The 22,605-nt window shown below is 42.9% G+C and overlaps 2 protein-coding genes and 1 long non-coding RNA gene across 6 annotated transcripts in view; 2 read left to right on the forward strand and 1 right to left on the reverse strand.

The window, feature by feature from the left end:
* Positions 1-16,344, forward strand: part of ERICH6 (glutamate rich 6) — a 32,282-nt gene extending 15,938 nt beyond the window's left edge. For all 4 annotated transcript variants that reach the window (XM_081190253.1, XM_081190251.1, XM_081190252.1 and 1 more), the window contains 10 exons: positions 1,876-1,934; positions 2,136-2,252; positions 6,796-6,894; positions 6,983-7,140; positions 7,769-7,863; positions 9,005-9,168; positions 10,352-10,437; positions 12,328-12,486; positions 13,955-14,186; positions 16,078-16,344. In XM_081190253.1, coding sequence (XP_081046379.1) covers positions 1,876-1,934; positions 2,136-2,252; positions 6,796-6,894; positions 6,983-7,140; positions 7,769-7,863; positions 9,005-9,168; positions 10,352-10,437; positions 12,328-12,486; positions 13,955-14,186; positions 16,078-16,338 — 1,430 coding nt within the window. In that variant the 3' untranslated portion in view covers positions 16,339-16,344. The remainder of the gene's footprint in view (positions 1-1,875; positions 1,935-2,135; positions 2,253-6,795; positions 6,895-6,982; positions 7,141-7,768; positions 7,864-9,004; positions 9,169-10,351; positions 10,438-12,327; positions 12,487-13,954; positions 14,187-16,077) is intronic.
* On the forward strand, positions 10,444-11,638 carry LOC308585257. Its single transcript, XR_014007203.1, has 2 exons — positions 10,444-11,131; positions 11,310-11,638. It is a non-coding gene; the product is annotated as an uncharacterized lncRNA (long non-coding RNA).
* Positions 16,345-16,354: 10 nt separating the features above from the next.
* On the reverse strand, positions 16,355-22,309 carry LOC308585063 (glucose-dependent insulinotropic receptor-like). The gene has a single exon (XM_081190591.1). The coding sequence runs from the start codon at positions 18,596-18,598 to the stop codon at positions 17,564-17,566; it is 1,035 nt and encodes a 344-aa protein (XP_081046717.1). The 5' UTR covers positions 18,599-22,309; the 3' UTR covers positions 16,355-17,563.
* Positions 22,310-22,605: the final 296 nt, after the last annotated feature.

Raw genomic sequence — 22,605 nt, forward strand, 5'->3', positions numbered from 1 at the left:
GCGGCTCCTCAAGGAGCACATTCCCCACTCTGCCCAATTTTTCACAGTTTACTATTCCACTCTTCCTTCAGCAATGGAACCACATGGGCAGGCGCTGGCCGTTCCTTTGAGCCTCCCTCACCACGTTGTGGCTTTTATTCTATTCTGACCACTATATTTTTAACGCTGTGAGGCTGTGAGCTCCCCCACTGCACTGCTAAGGTACAGGGGCATTCTGCATAAAAACAAAATCAGGCTTGTCTTTGGGCAGCCCACAGTAAGCAGACAAAAGCAATAACGGCATGGCAGCAGGCCGATCTAGATAACGCATGCAAATCCATGGAAGTAACTAAGGCAAGGCTTTTTGGGGGGAGCTCAAAGGGCACCTGAACGGCCATGCAAAGAGGCCTACAGCAGGCTTGATAGCACAGTATGTCTCCTTGAAAGTAAGAGCCACTGAGCTCATGGGAATATCTGTTGATAACCAGTCTTAAGACAGTTCTTTGCCAGCTTGAGGCAAAACAGGACATGCCATTTTGGCCTGACTCTGTTGCCATTCCCACCACCACCACTTACCTGCTCCTGGTCCCATCATGAACCTTGCCGCGTCCACCGCTGGGGGAGAAGTGACACAACCATTGGCACCACTTTGGGGCAAAATCATGTCAATTTTATTTATTTTTTCCCCAATTTTTTAAAATTGATTTTCCAAATTTAAAACAAACACACAAAAAGAAAATACATTACAATATTAGAAATAGAAACAAACAAACATATAAACACCTAACTGTTAAAGGCCCAATTTAATTTACATTGTTAAGTGACTTCCTCAAATCTCTCCTAACTGAATTTCAATAAATCTCATTGTAACAGTTTTCCAATACCTACTTTTCAATAAAATTTACTTATTCAAATTTCTATCTTCCTTTTCATAATATTTTCAGTCCATAATGTTATAGAATTCAACATATCTTAATCCTAGGCCAATTTGGTATTTACAAGTGATTCTACTTATGTGATATTCGAATATCTAGCTAAATAGTCCTTAAATTTCGTCCATTCTCCTTGATGTTCCTCTTCTTTCTAATCGTGGATTCTTCCAGTCAGGTCAGCCAGTTCCAAAAAGTCCAACATCTTCACCTGCCATTCTTCAACTGTTGGTATTTCTAAAATCATGCCAATTTTAAGTGATGCCTTGCTCTGCAAGATCTGGCATGATGTCGGGCAAGAATTCACCCAAAATGGAGACGCTCTTGCCCAAAATCGGTGCTGCTGGCAGAGGCAGTGGTGCAAGCGGGACACCCGTGGGCTGAAGCAGCATCTTCACCTTGCCTAATGACTGAACTAGCTTTGCTTGCCAGTGTACATTCACCGACATGTGGAACTGGAGGACCAGTCTTCTAAGGGCACTTCCAAGAGAGATGCTTTGGGTATTGATGGTCTAGTGACATCATGCACAAACACAATGGAACATGTGCAGTGTCTCTGGGAAAGGCGTATTCCCCCCACTCCAGAACATCTCGAGCTGCACAGCTGGCCCTGCCATCAGCCCATGTCCACTGGGCATATGGATGGGCACAATCTGTGGCACCCTGCTCTTTGTGTACTGGGAAGGATTTGCACATGCCAGGAGTAGCCAACATGGTGTCCTCCAGATGCTTTGAACTGCGACTCCCATCATCCCTCACCATTGGCCACACTGGCTGGGTATGATGGGAGCTGTAGTCTGAAACATGTTCAGGGTATCGCAATTGAGTGCTACAATTGGCTGTCGCTGGCCTATTGCTGCTTCCGCATCCCCAGTCCTAAATAAGTGATGTGGGTGTGTCCTTTGATTCAGACCTTAAAAACAAGAACGAACCAATTTCCTAACCCATTCTCCTTGTGTATGTTTAGATATCTACGCCGTCTGGTACGAGGACCTCAGCTGCTTAGACATTTTGTGCGACACGGAGGTATTTGTTACTTGTGGTCTCTGCAGATTTTGGTCAAAGCATCCTCCCAACTCAATGTCCCCACCTCCATCCCTTTCCCTTTCAGCCAAATCAAGGCTGATGCCATTCATCTTTGGGAACATTCTGGGCAACGGGGTTCTAGATTTGAAATTGAATTAATCTCTTGTATTGTACATTGTATTGTTTTCTTTTTCTTTTAAGTTTCAAGAAGACTTCTTAAAGCTGTTTCAGGAATCTCTACGCACCCTGTCCAGCGTTGGTCCACCAACTATACTAGCCTATAAGCCAGAATCATCAAGAGAAGACATTCATTTTGAGGTGGTGTCTCTATCCATTCTGTGGTTTGTGCATGTAGGATAACCAGGGAGATGTGTGTGTAAAATAACACACAGGGAAATGTGTGGTGCATTGCACACTTTTGTGCAAACCTACAGTGTAGTGCTTTTGAAGTGTCACCACTTAAGAATGCATGTGTTTGTGTGACTGAATGTCCCATTTCCTCTAAACACACACACACTTCTCTCTGATGTGCTAACTTTCTGTATGCATATTTCAACACCTGACCCCAAACCCCTGCCACCAGCACCTGCATCTCAGAAGGGGCTATACCACATATTTTTAAATAATAATAATAATTTATTATTTATACCCCGCCCATCTGGCTGGGCTTCCCCAGCCACTCTGGACGGCTTCCAAAAAAATATTAAAATACTGTAATACATCATTAAAACATTAAAAGCTTCCCTAAACAGGGCTACCTTCAGATGTCTTCTAAAAGTCTGGTAGTTGTTGTTCTCTTTGACATCTGGTGGGAGGGCGTTCCACAGGGAAGGCGCCACTACCGAGAAGGCCCTCTGCCTGGTTCCCTGTAACTTGGCTTCTCGCAGTGAGGGAACCGCCAGAAGGCCCTCGGTGCTGGACCTCAGTGTCCTGGCAGAACTGATTTGCTTAGGTAAGTAGCCTAAGAAGAACGCCGCATAAAGACAAAATAAAACGGTAAGGAGCATTCAGAAGTGGAAGAGTTGAAACTATTTGGTGTCTAGAAGCAGGTGTACTCCAGAAACATATGCAGGGAAGCCTCACCCTGTGTCTATATTGCGTTTGTCACGCTTTCCAGGAAACAGATGGCTCTAAGATCCTTAAAGAAATTGGATCATTTACAGTTGCCTGTAATCCCTTGAGAAAGGGAAAGGGAAACAAGACTCTCCAAGCCATCCTTGATGTTAATCAAGATTAACAAGTCTGGATTTGGGAGAGGAGACCAGGAAAGTAACAACATGTGATATAGTTCAGTAGTCTTGGTGTGTTACTGTTTGACACCACCTGTTCCAGTAAAAAATGAGAGCTGCAGGCAAGTTGGAGAGCTGTATGGGTCTTTTTTTAGAAATGTGCAGAGACTTGAGGAAGCAAGCTCTGTTGAAGTGATAGCGGAAATTAGATTATTGGATTGGGAAAAGGCACCCGTTCTTTAAACCTTATGTTACTTTACCTCTCTCCATTCAACATTTTGCTAGCCAAATTTTACATTAGTCATTTTTAAATTTATTTTTAAAAGAGCATCAACATGAATTGCCTGAACACTGTAGTAAATTCTGATGAAAATCCATTGCAGAAACATCGCTGTTTCCACTTTACAGGGTATGGGATGGGTAGGGAGAATAATAGTATTATTGCAGAAGCCAAAAACTGCCAGGGTTGAATGACCTCCTTGCATGACCTCTTCTAAGGTGATCGATTGAGAATTCATTTAAGAAAAGCAATATTCTGAAATCCAAGGGTTTGAGATTTTCCCCAGGAGTGGGGAAATTATAATCATTTAGTGTTTTCATTACTTTGTTGGAGAGATGAATTAGTCATAATTATCATCTATAAGAAAGAAGCAGCTACGTTATTCCTATATGCAGAATTGACTGGTTCTGGCATTTTGTTTGCATAAAGTTTGTTCCACGGGTTCTTATTAAAAGGGCACAGTGCCTTGTTTTCTAATGATGTATACAAGTTGCTGGTATTTACCAAATTTTGAAGTAATACTGATGGAACTTGCCAAGTTCCAGCTCTGCTTAATTTAGGCACACAAAGTTCTGCCTGACTTCAGTCAGGAGATGAATCTCACAACCTTGATATTGTCTACAGGAATCTAAACACTCCTTTTGCATTTTGCAGAGTGAGATGTTGCATGTTATGGACATTTAGGAGGCATTTCCTGTGAAAGTTAAATACTTATAAATCTCACTGATTTCCGTGAGAGTGAGCTAAGCACAGATTTCAACTCTCCCTTCAAAGTAATGGGACTTTTAGGAGTTATTAATGGTCATGCCGAGCTGCTCACTAAAATAATATCTGCCAGCTAAATGCAAAAAATGTAGCCTCTGGGTTGTAGCCAAAATATGTATTTGCAATATTTTATTTAAATGCCTTAAAAGGAAGCGTCGTGGGAATAACAGGAAGGGGCGTTCTTTTAAAGCCATCAGAGTTTGTCAGCTGTAGCCTGAGAATTTGCATGTTCAGTGTTCATCCTGTTTCTGCATTTGAACTTGAGGGTGGCTGTGGTCAAAATGACTTGCTCTCCACTGTCAAAAAAAATGAATATACTTCAGGGCCAAGGGAAGATATTCCCACCTGCTCTGCAGTCTTTTCACAGCACCTGAATGAGACTTGCAGACAGCAGTCTGAGAACCTCTGCATTATGGGGATAGAGATCTGAGAAAAAGTTGGGAAGTAGGGATTATTTGCTTAGTATGATAACTAGGTCATATCCATCTTCGACAAACTGGCACCCTCCAGATTTTCTGGACTACAACGCCCATCAACCCTATCATTTTAGATAAACTTTTTCATAATGCTTTTTCCCACTTCAGAAACTTTTCACGATTCTGGGGACAAGCAACCAAAACAGGAGAGGACTGCACCCCCGTTTCCACCCTTGTCTAGCCCTACAGCCTTTCCTTCGAATGAGCAGCCCTGTTCCTTTGTTCAGTAGATGCAGCCCTCAGTGCTGGTCACTGTGTGTTATGAGCAAATGCAATGCAGTAATTTTAATTTTCGATTTGGTTGCATGGCCTCTGTATTTTATTAGGGATGGCATTCCCGACAACTTTAACATTGCCCCCTGCTGCTCATTCGCTGTAGTGCTGCATTGAATTATTTCTGCTGCTGTTTATTCTTTCCCTGGAGCTTTGGAAAGCCAAGGAGCTGCTTGTTTTCTTATGCCGTTTACAGTAGGAGGCTTAAAATAAGTCTGTTCAGATTGCTTGCTGTGGCCTTTTAGCATGCCTTTGGGGACAATTCATGCCCAGGTAATATAAAAAAAAAACCTTGCAGTCCTTAACACAGGATCCTCCCCTCCCCTCCATTTTCCTCATCTACTTAGTTTTGGATGAAAGTGAATGCTGTCAGGTGACTTGCAGGGCTTCAGTTTCACTTATTTACACTCTGAGAGGTTAAAAAAATACTTAATTCTGACCGAGAGCAGAGTCTTGCACATTGTTGTTGCTGTTATTCCATTTTCAGTACATGCTTGCACCTTTAAAACACCTTTGAAGCACACCCTTTCCCTCAAAAAATTCTAGGCACTGTAGTTACCAGGAATTGGAACTCTGGAATAAGCTACACGTATTTATTTTGCTTTAACTTTTGTGTTAAGAAGATACAGGGGCAGGATTTGTGTTTTACCAGATGCACTGTGATTTGTGCATCTGAGGCTATGACAAAATCATAGGTTTGTAATGACCAGCACCAGCATACCTCACTCGCCTCAAAGTTGGCAAAATGGCTAAAAACAGTTGCAAAAGAATCTGTTGCAAATGTAAACATAGCATGCCGTGAGCTGGATCTAGAGCGGGTGAACCAACTCCTAGGAGTGGGGTGAATTCAGCCCCCTCAAAATAAACTGGCACAGGGCTGGGCTCTGGGCTTGGCCTGCTCCCGATGATGCAATGTTGCACGTGCATTGCGTGCATGATGTCACACGTGTGCAACACATGCTGGGCCCATGACATCACATGTGAACGCTGTGCACCAGGAACTCCCCCCCCCCCAATATTGGGTGCAAGATGGCACCTCTGATCCAGAGTTACTCTCAGCAGAGTTCTGCTTGCTCTGGAGGAAGGAGATAGGATTGTTGATTGTTCCTCTCCCCTCCCCCCCTTGCCCCTCATGCTGCTTGGCGTGGGGACATAACCTCCAACCCTTTGGTGCAGCTTGCCAGGTAGCACAGGGGGCTGCACAGGGAAAGAGAAATTGGCTAAAACAGCTCCCCCATCCCTTCTCCAGTGGGGAAGTTTTTAATGTTTGATGTTTTATAGTGTTTTTAATATTCTGTTGGGAGCTACCCAGAGTGGCTGGAGAAACCCAGCCAAATAGGTGGGGTATAAATAATATATTATTATTATTATTATTATTATTATTATTATTATTATTATTATTATTATTATTATAATAATAAATTACCTCCACAGGATCTCGGTGCCTTACATGAACGGAAAGAGCCCTTTTGTCCATGAAATGACCATGGATCGGATGCAGTAAAACAGACAACAGGAATGAAATAGCTGCAAAATAAGATTACAAGAATGGGAGCATTTCTCCATTAAGCAAATCTAAAATGGTGACATTTGGGGTGACATCCTTCCCCCCAAAAAAAACACACCGGAAAAGGCTTGGAGAGGAGACATTTCAGCCGCCTTTACCATGGGCTAGAGCACTTTCCAGCTTTCTTTATTAACATAGGCTAGATCCCTTTTCAGCCTAGCTGCTTTTCAGTCCTAAAAAAGATTTAAAAATTACAAGCCTAATATTGAACTTTCCCGCAAGGTGATTGTCATCACTAATGTCTTCAAAATGTTCTGTTTCCTCTCTGCAGTTGGAAAAACACTATGGAGAAATCTGTGAGTTCTGCGGCAGCCCACTGAGAAATTATCCGTCATTTGAAAGTCTAGAACAAATAGCAGAATATGGAAACGTAAGTAATGGAGAAATCATCCTAATGGCATCGCTACAAAGTCAAGGGCGATGTGGCCGTGAGATAACTGTAGGATCTTGCCTTCCAGCTTTTCTGTTGCCAGCAATGCAGAGATCTTCACGAGTTCATTGTCAATGAGAAAAAGCGCTATGCGAAGGAAGGAGTTCAGCTGATTGATATCACCACTAAGCAGGTCGAAGGAACTGCGGAGGAGAGGAAAAAAGCCAGAGAAAGAACTCGCCAAAGGTATTGTCAGCCGGTTGGTGTACATGCTATTTTCAGGAACAATTTTGGTATCATTTGGGGCACGGCAGCATTTCTGAAGTGTTTTGCAAGAAAGAGCAGGGTAATTATTGCAGTGGTACCTTGGTTCTCGAATAGCTTGGTTCCCAAACAAATCGGCTCCTGAACACTGCAAACCCGGAAGTAAGTGTTCCGGTTTGCGAACGTTTTTCAGAAGCCGAATGTCCGACATGGCTCCCGCGGCTTCCGATTGAGTGCAGGAAGCAGCCAATCAGAAGCTGCACCTTGGTTTTCGAACGGTTTCAGGAGTCGAACGGACTCCCAGAATGGATTAAGTTTGAGAACCAAGGTACCACTGTATATTGAGTTTTGAGCTTTCCTGCTATTTCAGGAGGTCTGGCCCTGATTCATAGGCTTTAGCCAATTGTTATGCACAAACATGTGCAGCCAAACTTTCTGTTATAGAAAAATACATCGCTGAGCAAGACCAGGGTGTTCTGCAGCAGAGGAGCATCTTTTCTGTTTCAGTGGCTAAAAGATCAGCTAGTCACCTTGCCAGCCCTCCAAGAGCATCTGGAATTCAACGTTTAAGAAATTCGGGGTTCATGCCACATGCGTTTTGATTTTGCAGGTTGAAGGAGAAACAAATGGCCCAACAGGCTGTCTACCTCCCAAGAGAGAAAGCAGAGAGAGAAAAGGATGTATCTCCAACTCATGTCTTTGACTGTGAGTTCTAATTTTTCTGCAAGTTATTATGGACAGTACTCATTAGTGGGTGAAACCGTGAGAATGGCTCTTATATAGCAGAGATTGAAAACTGGTATATATTCACTCTTACACTAGAATCTTGCCCTGTCCCCAGCCAGATGATGGCACTTGTAGTTCAACAACATCTGGAGGATCAGAGTTACCCATCCCTGGATTAAATGGTCTCTTGGATCAGATCTAGCATGTTCCTACTACTACTACTACTACTAATAATAATAATAATTTATTTATACCACGCCCATCTGGGTGGGTTTCCCCAGCCACTCTGGGAAGCTTCCAACAAAACACTAAAATACAATAACCTATTAAACATTAAAAACTTCCCTGAACAGGGCTGCCTTCAGATGTCCTCTAAAAGTTGGGTAGTTATTTTTCTCTTTGACACCTGGTGGGAGGGCGTTCCACAGGGCGGGTGCCACTACCGAGAAGGCCCTCTGCCTGGTTCCCTGTAACTTGGCTTCTCGCAATGAGGGAACCGCCAGAAGGCCCTCGGCGCTGGATCTCAGTGTCCAGGCAGAACGATGGAGGTGGAGACGCTCCTTCAGGTATACTGGACTGAGGCAGTTTAGGGCTTTAAAGCTCAGCACCAACACTATGAATTGTGCTTGGAAATGTACTGGGAGCCAGTGTAGGTCCTTCAAGACCAATGTTATATGGTCTCGGCGGCCGCTCCCAGTCACCAGTCTAGCTGCCGCATTCTGGATTAGTTGTAGTTTCCGGGTCACCAACACACCTAGATAAGAGATGTGCATTGTATTTTTTTTTAACTCTCTGTTTTATTGTTTCAGGTTAGTAAACAGGTTCATTTAAGACTCTTAATATAAACATACGTTGTAATTTTTACCTTGGCTGCTAATCCAATTTGTGTTGCTGCTGTGTTTTGCTATAATTTCTTTATTCGTTTTTAACTCCATTATAGTGGTTTTTAATTTCATATTCGGAGCCGCGCTAATAATTTGTATTGAAGAGCAAGCTATTAAAAACCCAAATGAAACAAAATAAATCTGAACTAAATTGAAATTGGTTTTTGTTCTACTTAGTTCAAGTTTATTGAATAACCTTTATTGAACAACATTCTGTGCTTCTTCATGTTCCCTAGATACTCGGCAACTCAGCACCATCTCCTACTGCCTGTCCCAATATAGACCTTCTATAACGGGCTGGACAAAGATGCCTCTCCAGGGAATTAAATTCCGAAGTCCCACAAGCCAAGACGCTAGCTACAGCATCTCTAGCTGTGATTTCACTATTGCAGGTGGAAAGGTAAGCACCTGGATTTTCCTGCACTGGAACCCCATTAATGGACCTGCTTCTTCTTCCAGGATAAAAACATTCATAGGACAGAGCATTCTGCATTTGACTATGGCAACAGCTGCACCACACATTTAAAGCACCATAATACCACTTTTTTTAGGGACGTGGGTGGCGCTAGGGACGCGGGTGGCACTGTGGGTTAAACCACTGAGCCTAGGACTTGCAGATCAGAAGGTTGGCGGTTCGAATCCCTGCAACGGGGTAAGCTCCTGTTGCTCGGTCCCTGCTCCTGCCAACCTAGCAGTTCGAAAGCATGTCAAAGTGCAAGTAGATAATTAGTCCAGTGGGAAGGTAAACGGCATTTCCGTGCACTGCTCTGGTTCACCAGAAGTGGCTTAGTCATGCTGGCCACATGACCTGGAAGCTGTACACCAGCTCCTGTGGCCAATAAAGCAAGATGAGCGCCGCAACCCCAGAGTCGGTCCCGACTGGACCTAATGGTCAGGGGTCCCTTTACCTTTACCTTTAATACCACTTTAACAGTCATGGCTCCCCACCCCCACATCCTGGAGACTGTCATTTGTTAAAGATGATGAGAGTTCTTAGAAGACCCCTGTTTCCCTCCCAGAGCGACAATTCCCAAAGTGATTTAACCACCAGTCCCTCTTCCTATGGAATTCTGGGATTTGTAGTTCTATCAGGGATGCTGGAGCAGCAGACTTCCTGCACTGGCAGAGGGCTGGGTTTGAAGCCACTTTCCAACTCTAGGGTTCCACCTTTTGTATGGGCAGTGATTGGTTTTGGAATGGACTTTAGCTGCTGGCAGAATGCAGGCTTGAATGTTTGCCTATGTAACATCCAACATTGGTTGCCGCGGAGGACAGGCCTGCGACCGCTTGACTGAGATCTTGCACTCTGGTGCCCCCATTCCCAGAACTGTCCACTATTAACCGTCACTTGGCTACAGGATCACAGAGCTGGGAGGCAGCAGGTGTGACTGGAAACTCATCAAATCATAGAAGGAGAAAACTGGGAAGGGACAATTCAGTCGGGCAGCATAGCTTTTTGTTACCTAATCCCACCACCCTTTTTGCATAGTGACCTTTTTCTTCTTCTTGCCTTTTGTATACTAATTCTCCTGAAAACAAAATATTGTTTTAAAGTACGTGTCTTGTTTTCCCTTCGTGTGCAGTTGCTGAAAAACCAGTTCTTCCAGCAATACTACAAAAACGGTGTGAAGTTTCTTACCATGTTTCCAGATGGCAGTTCACAAATATTGTATCCTTTTTGTGGTTTTGTTTTTTTTGACTTGTGGCGATATCTGAGGCGCATCTTTACAGTATTAAGGGTATAATTCAGCCAAAGCTAAGCACATTTTAAGGCCCATCAATTTCATTGGGAAAAGGTTAAGAACTCAACTCAAATTCAACTATGCATGTAACTTTACCTCACCTTTTAACCACCCTGTCATGGTCACAGTCAATATTGTGGTAAAGAGGATGGTTTTTTCCTATTTCTATCTATGCTTATACAAGAGGAGAAGATTCCCGTCCTCCTTAGTAATATTGTGAATGTTGGACCAAGGAATTAGTGCTTTACAAAGCTATAAGGAAGTGATCTTTGTTCTTGCAAATATCAGGGCTGCTATACTGTTTTGTTTCCAATCAGTGCATGTCCCATAACTTCCCCCTGAAATCCTGTAACTTTTTATACCACAAAAGTTACGGGGTGTTTTTGTCCCGCTTTGCTTGGGCTGTAGTGCAAGAGTAACGCCCCTGCTGATGGCAGTAATGCAATACCATTGGAGAAATATTACAAAACTAATAAAACAGAATATGTGGATGTTCCAGTATAAATCCACCGCTATTACTGTATCAGTGACGCGTTGCAGAATGCACCTGCGGAAAATCACCAGTCTGGAGGGGTCCCAAGTGTCAACATGCTGGGACTTGGAAAAGAGCAGCTAGTACAGGTTATTAGTAAGCTATTAACTATGCAATCCTAAAGCCATCAAAGGCAGTGGTTCTTAAAGGGTGTGGTGCGCCCCTGGCACTGGTGTGGAGGAAGATTCAAGGACAAACAAAGAAACATTTAAATATTTCAGTGCAGTGCAGTATAGGATAGTATCAAAAGAATGTTTTTATTTCCAGAATATGGATAGATATTCAAGAGCACTGGTTAGTCTTCTACAGTTCTCCAGAATCTATTTTCAACAAGGATTTTCAACTAATATGAAAGATCAGAAAAAAGAAAGACTTTGTGTTGATGAGATGAGAGTTTGTTTGTCTCAGATTAGGCCTAAGAAGCAAGCTCATACTTCTCATTGAGTTTGTATACCTACTTAATGTAAAAGGCTTGCTTATAATTATATTTGGGGAACAACCCATGTTCTTATGTAGCTGCATCCTTTTATACTTTCTGGACATCCCATGATCATATTATAAAGTTGTGTTCTGTGTTATAAATCAGGTACCACAAAGAGTCGTTTCTATTTGTTATGCAATGTATTTCTTATCAGTTAGAAAAGCAGCGAGCTAATGTTTATTCTGAAAGTGTTGCCCAGAGAAAAAAGTTGGAGAACTCTGCACTAGGAGTAAGCCACACCAAATTCAGTGGAATATAACTTCTCAGTAGGTGTGTATAGTGTTGCACTGCAAAGGCTTTAAAGGCTATTAATGGCTCATAACTGAGTCTGGGGGGAAATGGGTGACCATGCTACTAGATAAAGGTGAAGATGGAACTAGATAAAAAGTAGCATGTTCCAACTCCAAGCCTGGCAGCCAAATTTTGGACCAGTTGAAGGATTTTCCTAGGAGCTACTATTTCACTTTATCTGTTGAAGGTGGTGGGTTTTTGCTGCAATCTTAGCCACTCTGTTTTGCTATCACACAACCCTGGAAGGGGTAGTAACAGTGTTTGTTTGGGTTTGTTTGCTTGTTTTTATTGAATATTTTACTGGGTTACAGAAGTACACATAGTGTTTCTAGTGTTTGTTGTGATATGGGTACAAAAGCATAGCAGAAAGTAGGACTGAATCGTTCAGAAGTGGTATCCAAGAACACACACGCACACAAAGAACTAATCAGTTGAAGCCATGCACACACCTTGATAACGCAACAACGTTCCTAAGCATGTTAATGGGCCCATTGGAACCTTATCTACATACAGCTATCCCTCTGGAAATCTGGCGATTATCATTGTACGAAGGAATGAGGGCACAGGCTACGTTGCCATAGTACAAGACGACAAGCCTGAGAATGCAGAAATCCAAGCAGTGTTTGATTCCTGTGGCAATGGGACTTGCTATCATTCAAATGGCAATGTGTGGTACGTTCAGTTCAATCAGTTTGGTCTTGTTGTTTTACGTTTAGGTTGTAAAATGTATACCAGTGTTTTGTACTTGTAATTTGAAGGGTGATCAGGACCTCGTTTTCTAATTCAAAAACATGCAGTGTCCTTTGTTAACCAAATGGCAGATAAAGAATACTGGAGGTTACTGGTGAACGTAAAAATTCCAACTGAACTTTTAAAATGGATTTCCCACCGAGAAAACCACAAGAATTGGAAATTTGAGAGCCATTTCGAAAGGTTCACGTTTGTTCCCAGAAAAATCACGCGTTTCAGCCCTGCTGTGCGAAAGGGAAGTTATAAGACAGAATGGCGTTTTAGCTGTTGTGCCGTGGCTTCCTTTCAGCAGAGGCAGGCTGGCAGAATTAGCAGCAAGAGGAAGAGGTTAGCGTCTGAGCAAGGGATCATGGCTGAATGCCAGTCAGGGACAGAGACGTAAGCTGGGTGCAAGAACAGCCTGACAGGAAGATGTTCAGCACATGAGATTTGTCCCATCGCAACAACACTGCGCTAGGAGAAACGGCATCCTCTGAACTTGCTGAGTATTAAAAACCCCAGAAGCCAAATTTGTGGTTCTGCCTCCTGATGAAAGAAGTGCTAGGTGAGAAATTGTATGGGTTTTAATCAATCGGTCAGCTCATTAAATACTTTTACATTTTCCAGTAAGTAAAATCAACCAGTGACAGTGTGGTGTAGTGGTTAAGAGCGGTATACTTGTAATCTGGTGAACCGGGTTCGCTTCCCCGCTCTTCCAAATGCAGCTGCTGGGTGACCTTGGGCCAGTCACACTTCTTTGAAGTCTCTCAGCCCCACTCACCTCACAGAGTGTTTGTTGTGGGGGAGGAAGGGAAAGGAGAGTGTTAGCCACTTTGAGACTCCTTCGGGTAGTGATAAAGCGGGATATCAAATCCAAACTCTTCTTTTTCTTCAACCTTTTTTTTTAAAAAGAAGACATGTTCCTTGTTTTCGCATTGACGAATGCCTATGCCACAGCAACTCTGTTAGCAGGCAGGCTGATCTTTGATGAGGCAAGTGACCCTGGTGTGGAGGCAAGCCAGTATTCAGTTTTTGTTGATCCGAACTTGGAGCTTGCCCTTGTACCTTCGTCATTTCCCCCCTATTTGATTTGGCAGTACAGTGGTACCTCAGGTTACAGACGCTTCAGGTTACAGACTCCGCTAACCCAGAAATAGTACCTCAGGTTAAGAACTTTGCTTCAGGATGAGAACAGAAATCGCGCAGCGGCAGCGGGAGGCCTCATTAGCTAAAGTGGTACCTCAGGTTAAGAACAGTTTCAGGTTAAGAACAGACCTCCAGAACGAATTAAGTTCTTAACCCGAGGTACCACTGTATCTGGATGTGAAGATATTTTCAGACAAGGGCTTGGTCTGTACAGCCAGGTTTCCCGAACTTCCCGTCCTCTCAAGTTGTTATTTTCCACATTTAGGATAAATGTTACGATTCGAGGAGGACATTATTCGGACGAAGCTGGCAACAAAGTGAAAACGTGGATCTGGCCCAACAATTTGCAGAAGTGCGTCTCGAGAGCACCATTTAAGCCAGTCTTTCTATCCTTGAACCAGAACGTTGGTGTCAGGATAGTTGAGCAAGACAGAGTAGCCATTTCTTTCCTTGCAAGGGGCAAACAGGCCAAAATCAACATAGGAGCAAAAGTAAAGGTACTTTATTTCAGAGTTAATATGGGGGAGAGTGGATGAGTTTACATGTTCTTAACAAGAGAGGGTGGGATTGTTTGGGGGGGTAAATATAGAAAACGTTTTCGAAAAAGGGAATGGAGCAGTTTGCTTCGAACTTACAGAGCTACTTGAAAAACGAAGTTAAATCGGCCAAAGACTGACACATAGTTTATCTGGTTTGTATAAGACAATGCCTATAGTTCAGCATCACTTGACCAAATAAACCAAAATGTCAGTCAGATGGAAGTTGGGGTTCCCCTGATCTAGTGAACAAAAAGAGGGAAACAAATCATAACTTCAAAAAGATTTATGAAAGCATTTACAGAGATGAATTTGTATAACCAAGAATTCAGGCCGAGACTCAAATGATGGGTAAGTTAAGAAAAAAGCAGACTGAGAACAGGCCAAGGAAGAATATTATATAAAACTTTTAAATTAAAAATCTAGTAGGTAGAACACTCTTCAGCCATAAATTTTAAAAATTGCTTATGTAATCTGATCCATGCAGATTATCAGGGCGCCCATAACTGTTCTTGAACGTCTCTCAAGCGCACATTGCTTAGCAATATAGTTCCATACATTAAATTTCAGCAAACTTGAAAATGAGAGCAGGAACGGCATGCTTTTTTTTCTTTTAACAGGGAGTGCAGGAAATAGCAGTTTTAAGAGAATAAAAGGACATTGGGATGGATCCATCTAAGTTCTATTCAGAGTAGATCCATTGAAATTAATGGACCTAAGTTAGCCATTCCCATTAATTTCAATGGGTCTACTATGAGTAGGAATAATATTGGACATATTAGCAAATGAATCCTGCCCTTCTTGAGGTTTCAGCAAATGTGGTGCCCATGTGCATGCAAAGAGGGAGGTTTCTGAAATACTCACCTGACCTGAGTTGGTTTTATGCCTTTTGCTATTTCTGCAGTTTTAATGAGGTTGAATAAAAATAGGGTTCGTGTTTTGTTTTTTGAAAGCAACTTTTTAAAGGCTTTGGGAAGGGAAAACTGGAGGTGGTTCATCCACTTAATCCCATGTGTAGAAAATAGTGCTCTTTGAACTCCTCATTCCTTTTCCAATTTGTTTTTGGCTTGGTTTTTTTTTTTTTTTTACATTATTTCCCCTCCCACTGGGAAGCATGAGAGGGAAATTAAAGCGAACCAACAATGCCAACTTCAGTGCTGGCGTAGTTAACCCCTGGTCTGATGGCATGCTAGGGAATGGGGAAGTTCTCCAAACCACCCTCTTTTTAGCCTTGCCAACATCAAGGGACGCGGGTGGCACTGTGGGTTAAACCACAGAGCCTAGGACTTGCCAATCAGAAGGTTGGCAGTTTGAATCCCCATGATGGGGTGAGCTCCTGTTGCTCAGTCCCTGTTCCTGCCAACCTAGCAGTTCGAAAGCACGCCAAAGTGCAAGTAGATAAATAGGTACCGCTCCAGCGGGAAGGTAAGCGGCGTTTGCGTGCACTGCTCTGGTTCGCCAGAAGCGGCTTAGTCATGCTGGCCACATGACCTGGAAGCTGTACGCCGGCTCCCTTGGCCAATAAAGCAAGATGAGCGCTGCAACCCCAGAGTCGGTCACGACTGGACCTACTGGTCAGGGGTCCCTTTACCTTTAACATCAACAAGGTCTGACCATCAGTAAATTCCAGGTAAGAAGAGGGAATCTGGTCCTTGCCTCTCTTCCGACTCAGAGAGAAATAAGACTGCAACGTTGGTCAGTCTCACGGTAATACTGATTTAATTTCCCTTGATTTAAAACAATACTCAGTTAGGTTTCCTTCCCTGTGTGACCTTTCTGACTTTCTGCAAGCGAGAACTGCCATGTGACTTGGGAACTACATTAACTCCTTGCTTTTTTGCTTCCTTAAAAGCCGCTCGCTGAGCATCACCCGTGGCCGAAGTTTGTGTCTGAAGATGACCTCTTCCTGTTTGCCTGCCGGATAAAGATTCTCCGCATCTTTGCTAAACTGCAAGGGTGTTTAGATTTTCCTAACAATGACTGGTGGGCTAAGCTCCAGCTGCCTTCGTTTCTTTTCACTAAGGCTTTGAAGTTAATGAACCTTTGTAAGGAATGTGAAATAAGTTCTGCTCTGGACACCTTAATCATGGAAACATTAAATTCACCAGCCTGATCATGATTATGTTATATGAAGACACTTGTTTCGTTGTTCAAAGGAATATTTACCATTATGTTGAATTCTAGAGGTATCGGAAATCAGATCTCAGGATTCATTTAATAACAGTTCCATTTATGCTGGTCACATAACACGCAGTACCTTCTTATGTTATACAGCAGAAAAAGGGGACACTGAGCCTACTTTAGGCAGAAAGTTAAATTAGATTGGCATTTTAGTACCACCCAACTATGATTTTGGTGCTGATATGGTGCTGTTATAGAGTCCAGACTCTAATTGAGGAATTGAGCTTAGACAGGTGGACTCATCCATTGTCTCCCGAGACAGACAGATGCAACTTTAATGGTCCTGGCAGCATGGCTTGGATCTTTGTGAGGTTTACAACTCACAAAGGAACCAAAACTTCCTCACATCTGATCTGCAGCATGAGTCGATTCCTATCATATATGACTTTGTACTGTGGCCTTTCACAAGCAATTGAAGGGTGTAGCAATACTAGAAACCAATTGCTTATGTGCCATGCCTGTCAAGTTTCCCTGAATAGCCTTGCATGGCCACTAATTTCTGTTCTCCGTCTTGTTAGGAAACAGGCAGCAACTCAGTGGAAGCAACAGCTATATGGGACGTCCTCCCAAGAACAAGGCGGGGGAGCGGCGGCGGTTAAGTTTAACAATTTAATAAATAACAATGTAATACAGCAACAAGGGTGGGAGAAGAACATAAAGGCTGGAGATAGATTTGGGTTTTTATTTAAGTTTATCGATGCTTGGATTAAATTAACTGCATAGAAATTGGTACTTAAACTAGACCCAACACATTTCCCCTTCTAGCTCGTTTGTCTCGCCACATGTGGAACCAGATAACCAGGCAAAAAGGAACATATATCTTACAAAGGGAAGGTAGACTGGATAACACCAAGTACAAAATTCTGCATTAGGGTAAAATTATTTGCACATTTATTCCCAAAAGGCACTTATTAAAAAGAACACTAAGAGGGGAAATATATGCAGCACTGTTTTCTTAGCTCACTGTTGATCTCTGTGTCACCAAATTATGGTTAACTGCCCAGTAGTGGAATAGATAGAATAGGAAGCCCAAACCTTAGTTCAGAAAACTTGGTTGCGCATTTGGACTTTTTCTGCATTACCTTTTTTTACTGATGATCAGTGCACAATAAGCTTTCCATCTGCTTTATGGTGGGTTTCCTCTCTTCCGCCTTGAATCAAGAAATGGTAAGTACTCCTCTGAAACTGTTGAAGGGAGGAGATTTAGGCAGTTGATCCCCAGATGAATTTCCTCTGCAGGGTAAGTCACTTTGGTTTATGATGTTGAAATGGGTCACTGCCAACCTGTTAGACCTGTGGGGCTTTATTTGTCCCTTTCCCTTACACTTCAACATTTTGACCAACTGGGTTCTTATATCCTTGCTGTATAGCGAATAGATAAAAGGATTTATCAAAGAATTGGCTTCTCCTAAAATGTATAACAAATCCTTCAGCTGTGAGCTCAGGATGCAGGAGGTACAAGTAGCTTTCACAATGGCAACTACATAATAAGGGCTCCAGAAGAGGACAAAACAGATAATCACAATGAGGACTGTCCTCAGAGCTTTGAAATGGCGGAGAGGAGCAGTAGGGGTATCTGGGTGCAAGCAGACACGCTGGATCTGCTTCTGATGAAGATAAGCAATCCTCCCCACTGAGATATGTAAACAGACCAAGGTCAGCAAGGCAGGGATATAGATGCCAAAGCAGATTATGTACAGGTAGTCACTCTTGGCTGCTGCCAGGACCCCACAGCTACCCGAGAGTTCACTCTGTTGAAGTTGTGAGAAAATAAGTGGCATGTGTCCCACCAAGAAGGAAACCGTCCACAAGACAACAAGAGAGAAAACTATAGGTTTCTTGCTCATCAGTGTAGGGTAATGAAGAGGCAGCTTCACTGCCAAATACCTGTCCAGAGAAACCAAAAGCAAGGTGAGAATGGACCCAATGCAAGGAGTGATGCTCATGCAGATCCGCAAGAGACAAATATACAGATTTCGGTCAAATAGTGCATCTGTCGCATCATCCAAAGCTTCCCCAATGCACATCACACCAACCAGCAGATCAGCTGCTGCCAAGTTAAGGATGAAGACATAGTTTCTGCTTGGTTTCTTCTTTCTCAGCTGACAGATGACTATGATCACCAAGAGGTTGGATGATGGGATGAAGACGCTTAAGAAGGCATGTAGCACTGTACACAAGGTATCCGGCATCTTCTTTGGGAAGCAGCAGTGGAAACTACTGGGTTTAACATATGCATTGCATACGCAACTTACAATCAATCCACAAGAGGCGACATCAGGCTAGGAGGAAACATACTACCATTGAGAAACTGGTAGAAGTAACAGCAGCAAGAAGTGATGATCCAGTGTCTAGAATCCATTGGCTCGGCTCTGCTGGTCAGATGGATCCTTTCAAACTTCTGGGCAATGTTTGCCATTGAGAGAGATTGCCAGCATCACTGTAGCTTCCGAGTTCTTTTCCCTGTGTGAATATAGGTTTTTCTTTTTCACCTGGCAGAGGTGTGTCTGAAGATGCATGAAGGCTTTGGGCACAGTGAACTCGTTGGCTTGAGGAGGAGGGGGAAAACACCTGGGGCGGGCAGTGCAGCCTTGTTCAATCAGTTCCTGAAACCGTCTTTGACGCAGAAAGATAAGGCGTTTGACAAACAGAGTGGAGAAACATTGTGAGCTCCCCCCCCCCCCCACCATTAGGCAGCTAAAAGGAGCTCGTGCAGTTTAAAAAGCATGCTCCGTATGCATGCAGGAAAATATTCCTGCATGTTTATGCTATTAATATCAATGGAGTCAAATTATTTGATCTCGGGTAGAAAACATACTTCAGTTACTACGGCCAGAAAAAGGTCATTGTTTCCAGTTTAGTGGATATTGGATGTAAATACAAGGCTAGGATGTGAACTGGTAAAAGCTCACCAGAATCCACACTTTCCAATACTGGTTTGCTTTGTTAATCCAAAAGTAAAATGGGGGCTTAGTACTTCCTACATTTTATTTAGGAATGCAGTCTTATATTTCCTTACTTGGATTATTAAGTCCCATTGAACTCAAATCTCTAATAAGACAAGAATAGGATCACACTGTTAATTTGACTAAACACTTTTTAAAAATCAATTATTCTGCATCCTCTAGCTGTCTTTCAGAGCAGAGGCGGCTTGGAGGTATATCACCTGCACTGCCTGCAACAAGTTCTAAATTCAATCCCTGGCAACTCCATGTAAGGCTAAGATAGCCCTCTCCTTGAAAACTGTTGCCAGTCAGTGTAGAAAAAATGCTGAACTAGCTGGATTAATACAGTGGTACCTCAGGTTAAGTACTTAATTCGTTCCGGAGGTCCATACTTAACCTGAAACTGTTCTTAACCTGAAGCACCACTTTAGCTAATGGGGCCTCCTGTTGCTGCTGTGCCGCCGGAGCACGATTTCTGTTCTCATCCTGAAGCAAAGTTCTTAACCTGAAGCACTGTTTCTGGGTTAGCGGAGTCTGTAACCTGAAGCGTATGTAACCTGAGGTACCACTGTATTCTGACTCTGTGTAAGGGAGCTTCCTAACACTTGCATGTTTTAGGTTGCCAAGAAATCTTGCATTTTCCTTCTAAGTTCAAGGGTATGCGTTTGAGAGTTGTGATTTAGGACAGGGGTAAAAAACAATGTGGTGTCTTCGAGGCGTTTTGGTCTGTAACTCCTGTCAGCCCCAGACAGCATGGTCAAGGTTGACTGACAGTTCAACAGCATCTGTTCTACACAGAACATTCGCAGGTTCCCATCCTCCAGAAATCAATGTTTTGCAATGACATTGCAATATAAAAGTGATAGTAGAGGACGAAGAGTAAGAGGAGGGGTGGTACAAGAAGGGGCAGAACAAATTAGTAAATTTCCTCCATCATCCTCCAAAGCCAAACCCAGCTTCCTGGCAGTTATAGAAACTAAGTCTGTTGCTTATATTTCTGAGAGTAACCAGAGCAGGGCCCCAAATAGAGAGGGACAAGAACAGATAAATTATGGAAAATTGGGTTCTGGAAAGAATAAGCAGTCCGTAAATAGTTGCAACAAATAGAACTGTGCTCTGTTAAGGTTTGAGAGGAAAGATAATTTTATAGTGTACGGACAAAGGTATACCCAACTGTGCTATATTTAGACAACTGCAAGGAACTGGTTCAACTCAGGACTCTAATATGTTGTCAATTTATCCTCTGTGCAAACAGTATTTTCATTAAGTTCACATTTACTGCAGTTTCCAGTTTTATTGTCAACCATTCCAAGATAGGCATCACTAGCGACTACTTGTTAATGGCCACCAAAAGAGTTTCAGTAATAGCTCCGCAAACACTGCTTTGGAGATTGTACCTTGTGGCTGTTCCTAAGCAATTCACACAGAACATCTGCCAAGCTTTTAGGGCCTGCAAGCTTCTAATCCTAGGTCTGTAAAACACTGGCTAGTTACAGCTATGAGAAATAGGGACCCAACAGGGTAAAGCTCATAGGACCATCCTGCAGAATTGATGATGTGCTGCCTATTGATAGTGTCCTCCAAGAAGTTTCGACTGGAAAAATGAAAAAGAAAACGGGTGGGGAGAGAGACAGAAATAATCTCTTTTCAAAGGCATTACCTGAAGTATTTTTGTATGGTTTCAAAACTGCAGCACCTTGAAAACAGGAAAGGCAAGGCAACAGAATTTAAGGTCCTATGAAGTGGGAAACAATCCATTTTATAATTTGAGCACCAAAGTATTATTTAATCACTTTGATTAGAAGCCCAAAAGAATATTGAGGAAAAACAAGTATATGGCTTTGGGTGCTCAATAAAATTGTGTGTGATTTCAGTGGGACTTTACTTTTTCCAGGGCCAAACCCTATGGTGTTCTCAGTCAAGATTTGTAAGAGTCGCGTACTTTTGGCTTACTGAAGACCAGTTATGAAGGATTAAAGAAGTGATGTTTCCCATATTGCAAGGGTAGGAAGTCTTCAGCCTTCCAGACTTATTTTTAGTTCAACTTTATCAGTGCCAGCTAGCACAGCTAATTGTCAGGGACGTGTAGTCCAGCAATAACTGGAGGGCCACAGGACGTCAAACACCCACCCATATACATAGACTGACAGTATACAGAACATTATTTCTTGTTTAAACTCTCATTTTGTTGTTTTAAAAATACTGTGAGTCAGGGTGGCTATCCTGTGGCCTTTCAAGTATTGAACTACAATTCCAATTAGTCCTAAGCCAGCTTGGCCAGTGGTCAGAGACGATGGACAATATTTGGAAGGTCTCTCGTTAGCCATCCATGTTGTAGATCAGAAGTAGAGAACCTGATTTGGCCATCAGGATATTCTTTTAACTCCTACCCCTTGTGGGCTGAATTTGGTGAGCAAGGTTACCCACCAGAAAATTGCCTGATGTCACAGTGATGTCACCAGGCTTGCAAAGAACTCTGTGTGGTGTTTTGAACCAATGCTGATCAGCAGATTTGAAGTCATGCCCTATGAGCTGATGGGCAGTGACTTCAACCATACCTTTTGCAGGGATTGGCCGCACAAGTGCATTCTCCAAGGGCAACCAGATCTTTATGGAGTCATGACTCTTTGCCCCATGCCTGACATCACATGACATTAGGTGTGGGAGAGGTAGGCATTGTTTCAGGTAAACAGTCTCACAGGCCCAACTTGGTCTTCTGGCACAGGTCCCCCACCCTACACTCTGCCCTAAATAACTGAAATTAAAAGTAACTCTGTTATTAAAATAAACGAATGCTACAAGTAAAAGGGCTTTGGAATGATCTAGTATAAATTACGGGAACAAGCATAAATTATGCTGGTGCTAGAATGTGAAGAACGGAGGCAATCACAGGATTTGTATCCATAACAAAGGAAGGTTTCCCTTTTGTTTACTTGAATACAAACACTGCTTCCAAGACATCATGTTGTTGTTTAGTCATTTAGTCGTGTCCGACTCTTCGTGACCCCATGGACCAGAGCACGCCAGGCACTTCTGTTCTCCACTGCCTCCCGCAGTTTGGTCAAATTCATGTTTGTAGCTTCGAGAACACTGTCCAACCATCTCGTCCTGTCGTCCCCTTCTTCTTGTGCCCTCAATCTTTCCCAACATCAGGGTCTTTTCCAGGGAGTCTTCTCTTCTCATGAGGTGGCCAAAGTACTGGACCCTCAGCTTCAGGATGATCTGTCCTTCCAGTGAGCACTCAGGGCTGATTT

This window comes from Podarcis bocagei, assembly GCF_964188305.1.
Source record: "Podarcis bocagei genome assembly, chromosome: 4".
Lineage (NCBI taxonomy): Eukaryota > Metazoa > Chordata > Lepidosauria > Squamata > Lacertidae > Podarcis > Podarcis bocagei.

Coding starts and splice junctions, on each gene's coding strand:
- LOC308585063 (XM_081190591.1), bottom strand. CDS start 18,598: ATGCCGGATACCTTGTGTACAGTGCTACATGCCTTCTTAAGCGTCTTC.